The 18370-nt window shown below is 40.6% G+C and overlaps 1 protein-coding gene across 4 annotated transcripts in view; it reads right to left on the bottom strand.

Moving 5' to 3' along the window:
• Window positions 1-15983, bottom strand: part of LOC141007433 (homeobox protein PKNOX2-like) — a 40254-nt gene extending 24271 nt beyond the window's left edge. For 3 of the 4 annotated variants that reach the window (XM_073479797.1, XM_073479799.1, XM_073479800.1), the window contains exons 1-2: window positions 15897-15983; window positions 12083-12219 (exon numbers count right to left, since the gene is read on the bottom strand). In XM_073479797.1, the coding sequence (XP_073335898.1) occupies window positions 12083-12219; window positions 15897-15983 (224 nt within the window). Of the gene's footprint in view, window positions 1-11332; window positions 11345-12082; window positions 12220-15896 lie in introns of all 4 variants that reach the window. The other variant, XM_073479798.1, reaches the window with a different exon arrangement.
• Between the last annotated feature and the right edge of the window lie 2387 nt (window positions 15984-18370).

Raw genomic sequence — 18370 nt, 5'->3', positions numbered from 1 at the left:
TGCATTTGTTCAGCAGACGATTGTGAGCTGAAATGTTACTGAAATCTCTAAACAACTTAACACACAGGGTGAGCGCTTGATCAAGACAACAGAATGTGAAAGCTTGATGTGGACCATTTGCATAGCCTATATTATATTTGTAATTCATTTTATTTTTTGCTCATTTATAGAAGTATCAACAAACATATCTTAAATATAATGTGTGGAGCCATTAAAATACAATTGCTACAATTAAACATATTAAAGTAAATGTTTGTCATTTTGCTGTTTAATTGGAGAAAATAATATATCTTTAGGTTTGGTGTGTTTTGCAAAACTGATGGTATTTAGCCTCAATTGAGACATTTTGCACTGACAAAGAGCTAGGAACAAACATCTTTTGAATTTAATGTAATATGTTGAATATCATTATGTTTTTTTTTTAGAATTGCTTTAGTGTTGATGCTCTATGGGAATTGTAAGCTCATCCTGTCATTGGTGCGCTGCGGCTAACAGCCAGATTTGGAATAAATGATGTAAAAGGCTAAAGCTATCAAGGCAATCAGGGTTTGCATGAGAAAACATCTATCCTTGACGGCATACCATTGCGCACAGTTGGACCTCGCCAACTTGGAGCGAGGTAAAAACACTACCCTTCGGCGCTTTCTATGACCTTTACACAGGAAGTCAGGATTAAGGTAGATGGGGTGTGAAAAGGCATGCATTTTTATGAACGTGAACATATCCGCATGTGTCTGCTAGTGTGTGTGTGGGTTGGTACGTGGTCACACAATGTGTGTTTTCCAGTCTCCCACTACCTCCTGCAACTATCCTGAGCCCCCCCTCCATGTCGGCTGCCAGAAGCGGCAGGTTCTATCTGCAGTGCGACGGAGTGGAGATTGCCGGCTGGGGGATCATTACAAGGGCCATAAAAGAGCGATTTACAGGACGGCCAGTGAGTGGAGTCAGCACGGTCCCCACCCTCCAGCACTGCACCGTGCTGGGTCACCAACGAAAAGCCCAAAACGGAGAATCAGAGGCCAGCGGGGGAAAGTGATGACTTAAACATGAAGGTGAGGGACGTGGCAGCTCCAGTGACATCTGCTTTATGGTGGGTGAGTCAGAGGCTGAAGAAGGAAATAAGGTGCCACTTGATTTTGATGTTTGATAACAGGCCAGTACACTTGATAAAGGTAAAACATGACATGCTTTCAAATACTTGCTCTTGTTTAGTGAAAAATTTGTAGCTGTTCTGAAGCTGAAGCTTTTGGTAAGATTTTTGTCGTAGGTCAAGAATGAGTTTTCAATCTAAACATTCAAGTCAACATGCACATTAACAGAGTAGTCTATCTCACTGTCAATCAACATATCGACCTAATTGTTGTGAACAAAACAAGCTCTCATGCTGGGTTGTAACCCCTTTCTTTAACGTTGTATGACAATTTAAGCAAAATGTGCACATTAAGTTCCTGTTCTTCTTGGGAGAAGAGGTTGTAAAGAGTTAGTAATAGTTCACTACAGCAACTATTTAACTATTATTACTACTATTACTGTATTACTGTACAGTTAGAAAGCTTTATGACACTGTTTGACTTGAGTAAAGCCTGATTAAAACTTATTCTAAACATTAACTTTAAGTTTTTTAGCCACTTGTGGTCAGAGGATGGTGAACTTGTCAGCAAACTGGTGCTTAATTACACATTAATCAGTTAAGTAGGAACATGATTTATTTGGTCATGTTTTTGCCCACCCGATGAATGAAAGTCCAACCCCTTAAAGGAAACTAGAGACTTTAAGAGGCTAGAAAATGAAAGCAGGGTAATAACGTCGTGCTACCAGGGTGACGGTAGTGCATGTAGATTCAGTGGCCAGTAGCTCCCTCGAGCTTCTCTCATAAACAGACCCCAGACAGTTCGGATGGGCAGGTGCACCACTTCCACTCTAATGCTCAACACCGGAGCCCCCCACGGCTGTGTGCTCAGTCCCCTCCTGTTCACCCTACACACCCGTGACTGCACTCCCAGACATCAAGAGAACTCCACTGTGAAGTATGTTAACGACACCACCGTCATCGGTCGCATTACAAACCAGTTCATGTCGGGGGGGGAGAAAATCAACCATCTTGCAAAGTGGTGCACAGAGAAGAATCTACTGCTCAACGTCAGCAAAACCATGAAGCAAATTGTTGATTTTAGACAAAAGGAGGCAAAGATACACACCCCTGTCTACATCAGTGGAGCTGAGGTGGAGCAGGTGAACAGTTTCAGGTTCCTGGGAATCATCATCTCAGAGAACCTGTCATGCTCCTCACACACAGCAATTGCTTTATTTCTTAAAAAAAAAAAAACTTTAGAAGGCTAGATTCCATTGCCAAGGTCTCACCAGCTATTACAGGGGAGCAAAAGAACGCATCCTGACTGGAAACATCACAAACTGGCATTGTTCGTGCATGGCCCAGGACAGGAAGGCTCTACAGCGGGTGATTAAAACCACCCAGAACATTTTTGGTACCAATCTACAACAGCATCTGTGACATCAGTGAGGTGAGATGTCCGCACAGAGGATACTAAAAGACAACACCCCAGCCACAGTCTGTTCACCCTGCTGCCATCTGACAAGAGATACAGAAGTATCTGCTACCATACCACCAGACTACAGAGCAGCTTCTTTCCTTGGGCGGTGAGACTCCTGAACTCATCCATATTGCATTACAATATAAGAAACAGCTTTATTTTTATTAACTTACTTATTTACTAATTAATTATTAATCCATTTATATAATTTCTTAGCATCAATAGAAGCTTAAAGGGACTACAAACTATGGTTTGTTATACAACCTTGTGAGGTAAAAGGATAATAAATACATATTGTATCTTGTATCAGAGACAAAGGACAGAGAGCACAGAAAAAAAATGACATTTGAACATCTATTATTCCATTACATGTGCACCTCCACCTACTAAATCTGCTCAACTAAAACCTCCAGAACAGCTACTAAATCAATTTGTCAACTAGTATGTCAAAGAATGACCTTCAATCTCAACAGAAATTACTATTCTCCACCAAAATTGGAGTTATCAGGTTTTCTGAAGACTATAAAAAATGTCAAACCTGCAAATGCAGCGCTTTGCATGAAAACAAGCTCAAATCAAAGCAGCGTCGTCATCTATGGAGCAAGTCATGTTTGCCTGCTTTTGCAATAATCTGGCAGGCCACCAAGGGGGTACAGAAAGAGGTGGGGGTGGGGTTTGAAGGTATGCGAATGTGTGTGTGTGAGTTCTCTCTCTTTGCTCCCCACTGTTTGCCAGCCTAATCAGGCCTGCTGTACCCCCGTATATTAGAAGCCAGTTTGTGGTGGAGTCCTGCTGCGTTTGCTCCCGACAAGGCCCCAGTTTCCCCAGGCTACATGTCTGAAGCACACCCTGTGTAAGGGTTTGGATGGGGTTGGGGTACATACACGTACTGTACACATGTGTGCACACACACACGCACACACACGCGCGCGCGCACACACACACACACACACACACAAAGAACCCCCCGGCACTATCTGAATAAATCCTGTCTCCCTTTCTCTACTTTTCAAACTCCCCTTTTCATTCTCATGTCTGATCCTGAACTTCACTTGGGGTTTTGTTTCTCTGAGGCCCCCTGAACCAAAAAGCTCCATCTAGTCTTTGGTTTATGCAACATCTCTTCCAACACCAACCATAACCAGCAATGCAGGACCACGGTTGCGTGTGGAATTCTGGCTGAAGACACAGCACTTATACACAACATTAAAACCACCTACTTAATATTGTGCAGGTTCCCCTTGTGCAGCCAAAACAGCTCTGACCTGTCAAGGCATGGTCATAAGACCTCTGGGGGTGTCCTATGATGTCTGGCACTGGGACATTTGTAGTCGACCCTTTGGGTCCCGTATGTTGGGGGGTGGGGCCTCAGACTTGTTCCAGCACACTTCCCACAGATGCTCGATCAAATTTGGACCTGGGGAATTTGGAGGCCCGGTAAATGCCTTGGGCTCTTTGTTGTGTTCTTCAAGATGTCCTGGGCAGTTTTTGTGGTGTGTCAGGGTGCATTGTCCTGCTGGGGGGCCACTGCCATCAGGGAGTGCCATTGCTATGAGGGGCTGTACTTAGGTGGTGTTTGTCAAGTGGTATCCAGATAAATGCCAAGACCCAAGGTTTCCCAGCAGAACACTGCATTGTAACGAGATGATCAGTATTATTTACAGTACATCACCTGTCAATGTTTTTAATGTTGTGGCTTATGTGTGTACAGATGGGGTATGAGTTTAAACTGTAGTTTTTCCTCTAATTAAAAGTACACACAGAGAGTGAGGGGCCGGCTGCATTTCCTGTGTGTGTGAGTGTAGTGGAATTAAGGCAGGACAATATGCAGGTTCCACAACACCAGCAATGTAAAATGTCAGTTTCAAAGTGAAAATGCCAAAACTCTGCGAAAACACTAACGTGGCTGCCACACATGTTGTCCCGAGCAGAAAAAAGATTCCAAACTAAAGAAGTTGCTGATCACTTTTGGTGGAATTACATGACGTAACTGCCACATAAGAATAAAGCATTAAACCTTACATGTGCCCACATATTAGCCCTATCCTACACATGATCTTTTATGTTCTTTAATAACATAAGACCACAAAGTCGACAGAAATGTTGGTGAAAACAAGCTCAAATAGCACTTCACAAAAATATATAAAAAGAAAACAAACTATATCAATATGTTAAACATATAATAAAGGTAGGCCCTCCCAACACCTCCTAGTACAAATATGAATTAATTATTAATTCTGACTCAACATTCTGTATAGAAGGTATGATAAGGAAATGGTTCTGCCTTTAAGCCAGCAGTGGAAGTAGTAACAGAGCTGAATCAACGTCTGTTTAATGGAGTGAGCCGGCAACCTGGCAGGACGGGATAGGGACATAACATTTTGATAGCATGTTATGTGTGTGACCCACCTTAAGGGGATTTTAAAAAAACTACTAGCTGCTAGCAGCAGTTAGCAGCTAACTCAAATTAACAAAAAAATAAATCAAAAATGACTCCAAATCAGGCAGATAAAAAGGTCTGGGAGCTCCCTACCCTTCAAGCAGAGGACAAGATCAACCGCCATATAACAGGGACAGTAAATGATTGTTATTGTTCTGTATTGCCATTGGTATTTTTTACAAAGTTCTATCCATCTCCAATGTTATACATCACACCAGATGCCGAAGCTGTTGTCTTATATGTCTTGCCTCTTTTGCTTCCAGAATGCCAGCATGCTAGCTGATACCACACACTTGGACAGCATTATACTGCTGTTTGGTTCAGTGTGAAAAAGCAGAGCTGCTGTAATGAAGAGCCTCTGCTGCAGCAGTATTACTGGATTTCTTGTGCTTCAGATGAGTGTATGTACATTTCTATCTCAGGTCTTCTCTCATCTGGACCGTGGCAGCTGGACAGCAAGACAACAATGTTCATTGAGAATTAAATAAGATAATCAACTAATCAGTACATGATGTCAAAAAAGAACCTTTAAAAAATGCACAGTCATCTACAGATTCTGCATCCAGCAATAGTTCTTTTCATTGGTGAGAATAAGAAATGCAGATAAAATTTCAGTCTGAATGGATGGATTCCAGAGGGCATTACTTGACAGCTGTGAAGTGCAAATGGTGTTCTTTTCTCTTCTATGTATGCTGTAGGCCACTTCTGTGCCAAGAAAAGATAACATGGATTACTAAGTTGCCCAAGTATAAAACAAAAAAAGGAAAGAAAATTGTAGACTTCCTTTCTCATCCAAAGTCAAGCAGTGAGGAAACTCATAAAAAGGGGTATCTGACAGAAACAGCCAATAAAACTACTTGAGCTTTGACACAGTTTCCTGCATTCAGCAGCAGCCGAGCACCAACACACGCTGACCTGCTAAATGGAGGAGGCACGGCCTGTTTTAAGCTCGTCAGACAGCGACTCTTTGCGCTGCTGGAAAAGCAGCACAGTGGTCGAGGATGCATTGATGCATTGTGTCAGTGAGGATAAACAGACTTTATGGTGCATTACAGAGGCAGACAAACACAGAGGCGAACACAAATGTGGATAACGCCGTCCTTGGAGGTGTCAAATTAAACACACTCCCTCCTGATGTGTACGACACGAGAGGTCTTCAAATCTTCACTTCTTTTATGCCATTAACAACAAGTATACACACAAGCAGACACACCCGAGGCTGAATAAATTCTATTATTTCTTGGAGTTTGGGGAATGATAGCGTGATGGTATGTTAACCTACCCACAAATACACACACAAAACCTTAAATCCAGTCTCAATGCAAAATGCCCAGGCTGACCAGCATGAGAGAGGCTTTCAGCAAAGACCCACTATGGATGGGAGTGAATGATAATATGCACCATACAGGGTTCTACGCTGCAACACTGGCGTCTTTGTAAAAGGATCTCACCACTGTCAAAACACAGAATAAATCCAACATTATTCTTTATAGCTTTCTGTCACTTCCATTTACAAATAGATTGTGTTAGATATGATGAACAACATTCTGGTACTTTTAAACCCAGGCCCTATATTTACATGTTTTGGCGTGCAAATGATTCCTTTTCACTTGAAGTTTTGGAATCAGTCAAGTAGATTGCCTCAGCTGGCAGCCGCGAAACGGCTGCAATGGCTGCAATGTATTCCTTTGGGGCAACTATGACAATGAAAGTTGCGTATACTAACTGTTTCTGTCACTGACAGGCTGGGGTTGTTATCCTGACAACATAATGGAAAAAGCTCCTACAGAGATAGACCTTTTTGATCCATTCTTTTACCAGAAACACTTGTTCAAGTAGATGTCTTGCTCTGAAATCTCGAGAGGTGAGTTGTTACGGGCGTTACCTCATGTAGATTGTCAAAATGAGTTAAATATTATAAATTCTTGCCGGCTGTCCCTTTAGGTAAACTCCAAACTTCATCTCCGGCTTTGTCTCACGTTACCAACATTGTCTTCCTGTAGCAACTCACCTCTCGATATCACAAAAAGACCTATCCTTGAACAAGACTTGTGTTTTCAGTGACAGAAAAGATTTAATTATTTGACAGAAAGGTCTATCTCTGTCTGAATCATTTACGTAATGTTGTCAGACACTCAGAATAAACAAAACTCAGCCTGTCAATAGCAGACAGAAGCACTTTTAGTGGAAGGAACTTTGACAGTCGGAGTTGCCCCAAAGGATTACCGTGCATCTATTGCAGCCGTGTTCCAGCTGCCAGCTGAGGCGATCTACTGGACAGATTCTAAAACTTTTGGTAAGTATAAATCATTTACACACAAAAACATGTAAAAATACCTGAATTCCTCTTTAAGCCAAGAAGAGTTCAGTATGTTTGATGAATAGGTTCTTGTAAGAAATAAATCGACAGAACATATTGTGTCTTTTTGAGACAATCAAGGTGAGAGCTGTCTTTATGGAATAGTTTGTAGAGGAAATGTAGAGAATACAGCTCATACTGTATTTGTAATACTGCCTGAGAGAACTTCTGAAAACCACACTTGTCTTACTGCTTATCAATGATTCCCCAAGTTCACTGCATGTAAAGCAAGCGAGCAGCTAACTCAAACAAACGTGTGACCTTAAAACAGCGTGTTCTGGTAAACACAACTCTTCTACCCAAGCTGTTTCTAAGCATCATAAGGACATTTCTGTACTGCATATAAAAAAAGGACTATTATGATGTCTCTTTTAATTAAGTGCATGTTTCCATTCTGCGTTGAATCAGCTTCCATCAGCTGCGAACATTCCCAACCTGAAAAACAAAAGCCTTGCTGGCTTTTTAATAAGATGCAGAGAATCCAGAAGGATCTTTATAGTAAATGCCACAACTCATTAGGCTAATTACCCTATCACACATTTACTCCGCTGCTAATAACAAAGTAGGCAGAGAGACAGAGAGAGGGAGAGAGGAAACCACACATCTCCTCATAAAGTTGGCATTCGAGCAATTAGTGGAAAGAGACATTAAAGCCCACACAGACTTCCTGAGCAAAATAATTAAAGAAAAATGGGGGAGATGTTGATTCTTTGCGCTTTTCTCTTTTCAAAGCCCCCATATGAGCACTGTGTAGAGGCAGCAACACTGGCAGGTCAGACTTCTATTAAAATAAGAGTGCTGTTTGTGTCTTTTTGCATAATTTGACTCACTGTGGGAGACATGACTTACGAAGTCAAAATTAATTGCGTTTATAACAAGGTAACAAGGTGCGTTTAGTCATTAGCTCCTTGCATGGGCAAAAATAATTCCAAAAATTCGAATGTGCTCGGCCTCCTCTGAGTACAGAACAGCAAGGATTTCACTTAACAGCTACAAATAATCATATTTTAACAACACATGCTGCTAAATCCTAAGTTCTTGTTGCTCCCTGAGCTCAGTGCTGCCTCTGACACTGTTGATCACAACATTTTAATTGGCCATCATACACATTTACAGACTCAGCAGGCCTACAGTATATTCTCCACAGCAACATTTAACTGGTAAGTAACTCAGGTTCCCATCTTATTTTATTCTCATCCTCTGTGCACACTGATAACGTAGCACTTTATTTGCCTGTAAAACTAATAATGTGGACCCTGATACTCTTTAAAGGAATTGAGTGGAAGTGCTAAAACTAACTTTCAAGAGCATTTTTGAAGGTGACTAATTATCTTACTGACTGATAGTGCTTTAGAGGAGATGAGCACAATAATAATCCAAACCAAGTTAAGTACTGTAGTGAACACTCGCCTATTTGATTTTGTCTGTCCATGCAAACTCTTACACCTGCACAGATAAAGACAGGTAAACGTAATACGTAGAAAATTAACACATCATACATACGGTATATACAGTACAGTGTACAATATACGGTATACCAGAGTATGTTACTCCAATATTCCTGCACTGGCGGACTGGTAGTGATTTATGTGTTTTATGTCAACCAGCAATGATTGATCTTCTGGAGCTGAGGGGAGGGGCGACCATAGTGATAGAGTGGGCTACAGCAAATAGTAGTGTGGCGGTGCATATGGCATCATGAGCATATCGACAGTGTTTGTGTAATTACTCTCACCGTCAGTGTAGGGAAACAAAAGTTCCGCAATGCAGGTTTAACAATAACTTTAATTCATTCACACATAAGTGCTAATGGAGTTACAGCAACGTAAGGTACTTTAAACTCAATTGGCAAGAAAGTATGCATACAAATGTATGTTCTGTGTTGCACTACCAGATAGGATATTTAATTAACAGGGTGCCATAATAATTGGAGGCTTGATTCATTTATAGTTGAATTAAATTGCTGCTGTTATGTTGAAAAAAAAAAAAAAGAAATAAAACACCTAGTCATTTCTGTCATACTACCACCTATTTGGGTTTTTGAGACACAGTTACAGTCACATTAACAAAGCCACAGAATCAAAATGTGTTTGAATTCAAGGGGAACTTGTTTCATTTTAATGAAATGGATTGTACTTTGTATCTGCTTGTTTGTGTGTATTTATCTTGGAGGCATATTAAACTTTGTTCTGGCAGCTTGCACTGACTGAAATAACCCGGCACAGTAGCCTCCATTTCAATTCCTCTCTTCACACGTGGGCACTAATTATTATGAGATCATACAAGGTCATATTTACTGGTATTTACAAGAGCCTTGAATTTATATTGTTGTCTATTTGTTTGATTATCAAAAAAAACATACAAAAGTGTTGATTTAATATACAGTAGGGAAAGCTTTCATCAGCTTACAGTGAGTTATATTATATTATTATTATATTTAATATTTTTGTTAGTGGCCAGATATGGCTGTTACTTGCGTTACTGCTGCCATACATAGTTTTGTGTACTGGTTACAGGAATGAATTACCTAATTAGAGAGCTTTAGAGATTTTGGATTTTGAGACTCTGAGTCTCAATGCTAAGCTAACGTAGCCATGGCTCACTGTAGCTCTGCAGATTGTAAAGCTCCTCTAGGTAAAGTGTGAGTTGTGATACACTTTTACCACCGCACACCACAAAAACAAAACACACTGCTGCAAGTCCTCTTCTACAGCGCATGTATAAAACTGTGTTACATTCATTGACACACCTAAGTATGGATACACAGATCCCTGCCTTTATAGAGGCACTCCAATCAAGAAGCTAATAAAGTAAATTTGCATTATTAACATTAATGTATTCACTATAAAAGACAACACAAGGGTAAGACAGCTCAGACACCATTTAAATATAATTAAATAATGAATAAGTCTGTATCAATGCAGCAAATGTTCTTGTTGTGTTTAGCTGATACTGTAAGCTGCCTCTGTTCTTGCTTCTGAAAGGAAGAGGAGGAAAGTGGAGACCCAAATAAAAGAAAATCAGGTAGAAGTGCAAGAGGGGCTGATTTGGACTGAGACTACACCCACTAACACCAGCACCACCACCACCAGCACCCGGAGCTGCTCCAAACACGGCTGCTCACATCAAAGGCAGCCTTGCATCTCAGAGGAGCTGCTAAGGACTTTACAGCAGCTCGCCTCAGGCCTGCATGCGGGGGCTCACACCTCCTCAGACAGCACTGGTGGATACCCACGGGTGAGACCTGAGGAGCCAGGACAGACATCCCAACATAGTCTGCAGTGTCATCGTTACAGGACGGGCTGCGCCAGACAGTGCAGGCCAGCTCATGTCTCGTTCAACTCAACAAATCTAGTAAGTTGTTGGTTTGCTGCCTACACCCAGCTCGATTAAAAATGTCTGTATTTTGAATAATTTACTTCATAAATAGATAATACAAGCTCATTATAAGGGTGCATCAATATTCTAGTGATAAGCTGAGAGAGGAGTGAGGTGTTTTTTTTTACTAGAGTTTTGGGTTTCACCCAGCAGTGATTTTATTTTTTATTTTCTATACCTAACAAGGTGGTGCCTTCAAGGGCTTCTACATCCTAAATAAAAGAATCGAATTTGGAACAAATGTCAGCAGGGTGATGTGTAAACATCATAAAAAAGTGTGACAATAAAAAGAAAAAAAAGGCAACAAGCTTGTATACAGTAAAGTGTAAAAATGATCAGATACATTTCACAAAGCTTTCACGCAGAGCTTGCTGCAAATTAATCTCAAAGAAAATACATTAATATTATGTTTTTCCACACCATCTTCAGTAAACTGGGATGTATTCATTTTTGACACATTTTGAAATCACAAAAGTGCAGTGTCCCCCTCTTTATGGTTCTATTATAGTAATATTTGGACTTTATGTGGACTAAGAAGTACAGCAAACTAATAGTTTAATTCCAAAATGAGAGAGTTTTCTACCACTGAAGAGTGATGCTTACCTTTGAAAATGACTGTTGGCGTGAAAGAGAAATAAATTGTGTTTTAAAATGTAAGTCTGGAACCTTACACAAAACAACTCTGTCTGCCTGATGAACATGTTTTGGCTTAAATGCTTTTTTGGTTTCCTTCAGCCCTCTTGTTTATACAATGAGTGAAAAGCATTTTTAATTTAGCTATGCATTCATTTATTTTCTCATCCTAATAGTTAGAATCATAAGAGGCCAGAAACTTCTGTACAGTATACATTGTAAAGAAGAAGCCAGTGTATCAAATGCTTTTTTTTAAAGTCAGTGTATTAAATTCAAACAGAAGGATATTGAGGGCGCTTCTGGTCGCCTTTGATGACTGAAAGCATTTACTGAAGGTGCTTGTTGCTTTATGAATGAGTCGATAATTGAAGAAGGCACCTTTCAAGTACAACTTTCAAAGGTTTTAATGTCATGGTTAGTTTAAGGAAACACCGAAAAAAACTTGAGTGCGTGTAGCCTTTATGGGCAGGAAGCACATCAAGTCAATTTAATGCAATTTCATAAAGCCAGCATGGGGTTGGAGAGAAAATGCAATAATTATTTCAAAGGAAGAACACTGAAGAGAAAACACAGGGAAGACTGGCTTATGGTCAGTCTTATGTTTACCGCCATGGTTCTGATCCTGGCAAATATTTTTGATGTCAGATTTGTGCATAGTTCCTCCACATACAAACCTAGACTATCATGACACATGAACCTCTAATTGGATATTGAACCCACCTGTAAACAGCCCTCTTGTCAGACTCAAGCTGGGCCTGGGGGTCGAGGGTCACACTGACAGAGGTATTTCCTGCTGCAGAGGCTGCTGGGATATGGACCTGTGGGGTCTTGGTGTTCTGCTGAGTGGTGCCCGTCATCTGGGAAAACATAAAAGAATCACAAAATGACTGCACATTTAAACTATTTTGTCATCTTAAAGGGCCGTCTATACACAGAACGATCACTACAACGACAATGATCCACACTGATGAACGATGCAGAAACAGTGATTCCAAGCATCAACTTCCAAGACCCCATCAGCACCAAAGACTCAGGTTAAATTCAGCTTTTTTATTTGTAATTGGATCCTAATATACATTATATGAGTCTTTGATATTTTTTCTAAAAACCAAGACTGAGTTATTAGAGTAGACCATCTAAAAGTGTTTTATAAATGCCATCAATTAGCCTATATAAAAGAGGTAGACGACAATATAATAAGCAACATTATTTTGGAGAGAAAATCAGGCTAATTGATGACCCTGTAAATTCAGATGGATTCTGATTGGCCGTCAGTGTTTCAATCATTCATCGAATCGCTCTGAAAGTGATCCCAACGATGTCCCAGCGATATCAGTCACCCCTGTCCTTGTCATTATTATAATATTGGTATGGCTGCGGACTCCGTTATCCACCTGAGTTAGAACAATTTTTAAATGATATATTTAAAGTTATTGTTCTTGGTGTTGACAGTCCTTAAAAGTTGAAGTAGGAGAGATTCAAATGAATACTTCCCAGATAGTAATAAACAACACCGAGAGTCCACAGACATGCTAGCCTCTAAGAGGCCGTACTTGCACTGCAGTACGTATGCTAACACGCTTACAGCGACAATGCCAGTCTGTTAATGTTTAGCATGTTAGCATGCTACCATTTGCTACTTAGCACTAAACACATTGTAAATCTGGGAATCAATGTCTGTACCAAATTCAATGGCAATCCGTTTCATAGCATTGATTTTAAATAGAACTAGGTAGTAAACCACAAGATGGCGGCCATTCAGTCCGATGAGTATCGCTCGCCTTGCGCTTACACTTAAACATTTTTCTAACTTTCTGAGTTAACTTCTGCTTGTCCCACCGACAAGTCCCCCGCTCTGCCCATAGACATTACATTGTGATAATGTCACATTTTTTTAAATCACTTTTCTCGGCTCAGGGAAAGTTGTTAATATAAAACCTTCATGGATCAAAACTTCATGATTGAAAGAGTCATAATTGATCTTGTTTGCATTTTGAGCTGTCCTGTCAACAGTTTTACAAATGTCTTTTACAAATGTTTTATAGTGGTGCTCTATTGGGAAAATGCTTTCGGGGCAGCAGCGGTATTTTTCAAATTTGGCCGCTGGGCAAAACTGGAAGCAAGGCTGAGCTGTTGTGTCCAGGTCTAAAAGACACCCGTGTCTAAATAATACTTGTTTCAGCCTGAGCCAAAATGGTGGACTGACCAACAGACTGAAAGGCAGATTTCTGGGTGTTTCATATTACAGTATTATTAGTTTTTAGGGAAATCAAGATTGATTGAAGAAAGAAACAAGAAAGAAAATGTGTTATAATTTATTCATGTCTGACAAACCAACCCATAAGTTGTTTTTAATAAGCTTGAACAGGGGCTTTTCTTTGCTGATGTTGTTACCAGAAAACTAAACCAGTCACTTAAACCTGCTCCAGAAAACTACTGAGAATCGGGACAAATATGAATATCACATGACCAAAACAGCAGGTTTATCAATGATGGAAAATCCTTCTTCTTGTCTTGAACACGCAGCTGCTTGTCAGTTCTAAGTAATTTTTAATCACTTTTCAGAAGCAATAAGGTGCAACATGCATCTGACGCCGACAGACTACAGATGAGGATGTAGCTGGAATGAATCATTGTTGCCTGACAGGTCAGTAGCCTTGTAATGAAGCTGTAGAGCAAAATTAATTATAGGATATATTTAGTAATTGAACAAGGCATATATAGATTCCTGTTAAATGATAAATATTCATTTAGCAGTTGAACAGTGTGTTCACAACTGGCCATAGAGCTGAAGCATACATATTGCTTAGCTGGTGGTTCAACATGGAATCATTAGAGAATCTTTTGATGTTATTTGTGCTGGAGGGTGGGCAGGAGAGTGACACGCTTTACGAACACAATCCGTTGTCTTCTTCATCTTTTACCCCACTTTCCTCTCTCATTCGTTCTCTCTGAGGAAATGAGTCTAACAACCCCCCCACCCTTTTTTTGAGTCGGGGTGGGATGGGAGGAAGCTTCAAGTCTTAATCCCAGCACCAAATGGGAAATAAATTAGCTTCTTCACACTTAACTAGCTCTCATTTGCATTTGCCGAGCGTGCAGACTGCAGCTCAGGAGCTCTCCCCTGGCACTAATCCTCTGGGTGAAAGCAGACAGAGGTGGTGTGGACAAGGAGGAGGGTTAGGCGCTCAGATGAACCTGCTCTACCTCCACTCCATGGGACGGTCTGCAGTGTTAGACATAACCTGAGTCCAGCCACAGTTAGGCTACATTAATTACACTGACCTGTGTGAGGCATCACGTATTGTGTTGAACACCGCAGGCTGGGGCTTGACCTCTTATTATACACTTTTACATGCAGTATGTATCACCCTTGCACTCATGTCTTAATTATAAAATGCAAGTCAACCTCAGGAAGCATCATTTTATCATTCCTGTAGAGACTTACATTATGTTTGATGCTCAATTGCTGCTATTACTGTACCTTATGATATTATTTTTACGTTAAGATACTCATTATATCAATATTATTGCTTTACAGTTCACCCAAAAATAAGAGCCTTTACTTCACAAGTAATTAACTACTCGACACCATGCCGATGAAAGGCTGGGTGAAGTTTTGTAGTCCACATATATTTTTGGAGCTTCACAGCAAAACAGTGTTGCAGCATTCTCCGTAACAAATGAATGAGATGGGGACTTGTTTTAAAATGTAAAACTGAAAAATAGCATCAAATGTCACCATACAGCTTGTCCTGGGTCATCAAAGCCCTGAGACCACAAATTGATTTGAAAAGATGTTATTTAGACCGTTGATGCAAGGTCGAGCTTGTGCACTCACTTCAGATGGGGAAGTCAATTTTAGCTTAACAGCCACAATACAGATTCCATCTTTAAAAACAGGGTGTAAATAATGTCTTGGATCTCTGGGCTTCTGGAGACTTGGAATACACTGGAGGAGCTGTATAGAACCATTTTATGTTTCTATTAGTTGCTTTTTTTTATGTTTTAAAAGTCTCCAGCTACAGCTCTGACTTTGTATTAACATTTGAAGTATTGGCTAAACATTAAATACATTACCCGCAATGTAATTTAGCCACTGTGACATCATTGGAGGTGATTTGTCAGATTGCATGCATCTTCCTCTGCAGCCACAAAAAGCTTACTACTTTTTTACTTTTTTAACTACATACTTTTTTACATATGCAAAAGTGCTCCCCAAATGATCAACAGTCATCAGATAATGATTCAGACTTTAAGAAGAGAAACATGGCGTCATCATCTTTTTCCAACTGAGCCTCGCCCACTTCAAACAAGTATGAAGCAAAGGTAGCACAAATACAAGAATAAATCCAAACATTTGATCAATTCACCTGTTTTAATATTGACAGAAGATAATGTATTTGTATAGGAGCCCTTCAATCTAAGTAAGAAACTGAGAAAAATAGGTTTTCAGGGCCTTTAACATTCATTGTTAAGGTGCAACCATGTTGGATCTTTAACCATGGAGGTAAATTCTGGTAAAACCTCTGACCTGTTGGCTCTCCTGGTACGATGGTGGAGGAACGCTCTGGGTGGCCATCATTGTCACTGCAGGTGCTGGGGACACATGTTGCATCATGGGATAGCTTCACATTGAGACTGAAAAGACAGAAAAAAAGAGAAACATAAATCCAGTGCCAGCGATTGTAAATTCTATTACAGCAGCAGCCACCAGGTGCTGCTATGATTAAATAATAGGAGATGAGAATCTCACGCAGCATCTTACTCTTTTCTTTCACACTTCTTTTTCCCCGTCTCCATTTACTAATTCATTTCTCTGCTCTATCTCCCACTGCATGTACTGCATAGAGCTGACAGAACGGCAGGATGATGTATTAATACTGAGTGATCTGACAATGCTACCAAGCAGAAAGAAAAACAAAGCAACGCACACTCAATCATGGAAGCCTTTACAAAAATACTTTACATACCAGCAGGTTCATAATGACACCGCAAACAAACCCGACTACTTGTTTACCAATTACAGACAGCTACGCTTGTTTGCTAATTACAGTACAGCTGGCTTTAAAGTAACGCATCATGGTGGAGTCACCTTGGTCGTCTCTATGTGTTTGCTGCTGGTGTTGTTGTTGCACTATTACCAAGCCAATCAAGAGGGCTAATTAGGGCTCTTGTTGCTGGGCTAATTGCTATTGGCCGGGACCCCACAGGGCTGAGGGCTGTACCCTGTGGAACACCACTGTAACCATCACCCCCACCCCCACTGAAGGAGCTAATTGGTTCAGGGTTCCATTACACACATACACACATACACACACACACACATACACACACATGCAGACCCCCTACCATCACCCCAACTTACTATAGGCAAGCACAGCAGGGGCTCCATCCTGAAGCTACATATAACCTATGTGTATATGCTGCATGAAAATGTCCTCTAAATTAACTATTTGACCTGAGGGGGGAGAAACATGTTTGATCAACTTTACTATACCTTTTATTTGTTAAACTGTACTGCTTTTAAACATTTTATAACTATATAGCAAGTAATTTCTGTCAGTCTGTCTGTTGGTCTGTCTGTATGTTATTTGCATATCTGGAGAACCGTTCATCCGCTGTACTACACACTTAACGGGTTTGTTGCTGAGGACCAAAGGAAGTGCAGCGTTTGACACACGACATGCTCAAAATGAACACCGCTCTGTGCAGCAGTGAAGGCGTGGCTTCAGCGCTCTGACTTCATGGCTATGCAGACTGAAGCTGACAACCTCACATGATCTCATGCGCAAGCAGGTGTAAACAAAATGGAGATTAGCGTGAGCAACACTTAGCTGTAGTAACGTGTTACAGTGAGAGTAAAAACAAAAGCAGAAGGTTAAATGAGTCTGGATGAGTGGGTTTCTATTCTTCAGCAAGAACTGAAGGTGAGACTTAAAATTTATATCAACAGTAGGATGCTAGCAAACATTAGCCTCAAGGGCTGGAATGTTTACCGTTGCTTGGCAACACCATCAGCTGCTCCAGGATCCCTCTCTAATTGATTACTGTGGTCCAGCTCAGGAAGTGCTGATGTAATCATCCAGATTTTAAATCCCAAATATCCTACATGTTGGACATTATCAGGGTGCTCCGATCAGTTCAGGAGGCTTAGGACTTGATCTGTAAACCCTTCATATTATCAGATACTCTGTGCAGAACAGCATGTTTTGAACGGTCAGTGCACTATGAAAACGTAAATGTTAACCCTGATCTCACAGATCAATGTTTATGAACAATACAATGTCCAATTTAGTGCTTTAAACACTGATGCAGACAGTCACATCAGCTTCTGTTCAGAGACTAAATGTTCGCTGGATAGCTTGAGCCACTGGACTTATTGGAAAAGAGCCTTTTAATGCCACATACAGCCTTGCGTGGTCATGAAAGGCAGCCGGCAATTACACTGGACTGGTGCGCTTGGGCTGAATAGTATTGACCTGGAGGAAAAGGCTTGATTATAAATTGGTGAAATGGAACTGGAACATCTGAGCAACATCTCTGCATCGGTTGCAACATCCGTTCAGAGCTAACGCCTCAGGAAATAAAAATGTGCAGTAAATCCACCTGACCAGTGAAAGTGAGGATTTAAAGTGTGCGACTCTGAGTTGTGACTAATGGTCTTATGAAAATGTAACAATCAAATAATTTTTACAACAATGCCAACAATGTAAGTATCTGACAGGTCCAATAAAGATCTATCATACATTCATATCATACAAAAAATACACTATGAAGTATTAGAGGCTCCCAATATACTGTATTCATAGATGAACTGCACAGACACAGTTAGCAGAAATATCACTGGAACATTGCTGGAATTGTGTGTCTAACTCTTTAAGCCCAGCTCTTCACTTTGGGTTGGTCACACAATTCTGTTGCCAGACAGGAAGTGATGTGAACATCTCACCCCCCCTCCAGAATCAGGACAATACATGACAGACTTTTCCCGCCAGTGAGCTCATA

Source organism: Pagrus major, chromosome 13 (genome assembly GCF_040436345.1).
Source record: "Pagrus major chromosome 13, Pma_NU_1.0".
In the NCBI taxonomy this organism is placed as follows: domain Eukaryota; kingdom Metazoa; phylum Chordata; class Actinopteri; order Spariformes; family Sparidae; genus Pagrus; species Pagrus major.
This window is presented reverse-complemented; position numbering and strand designations above follow the sequence as displayed.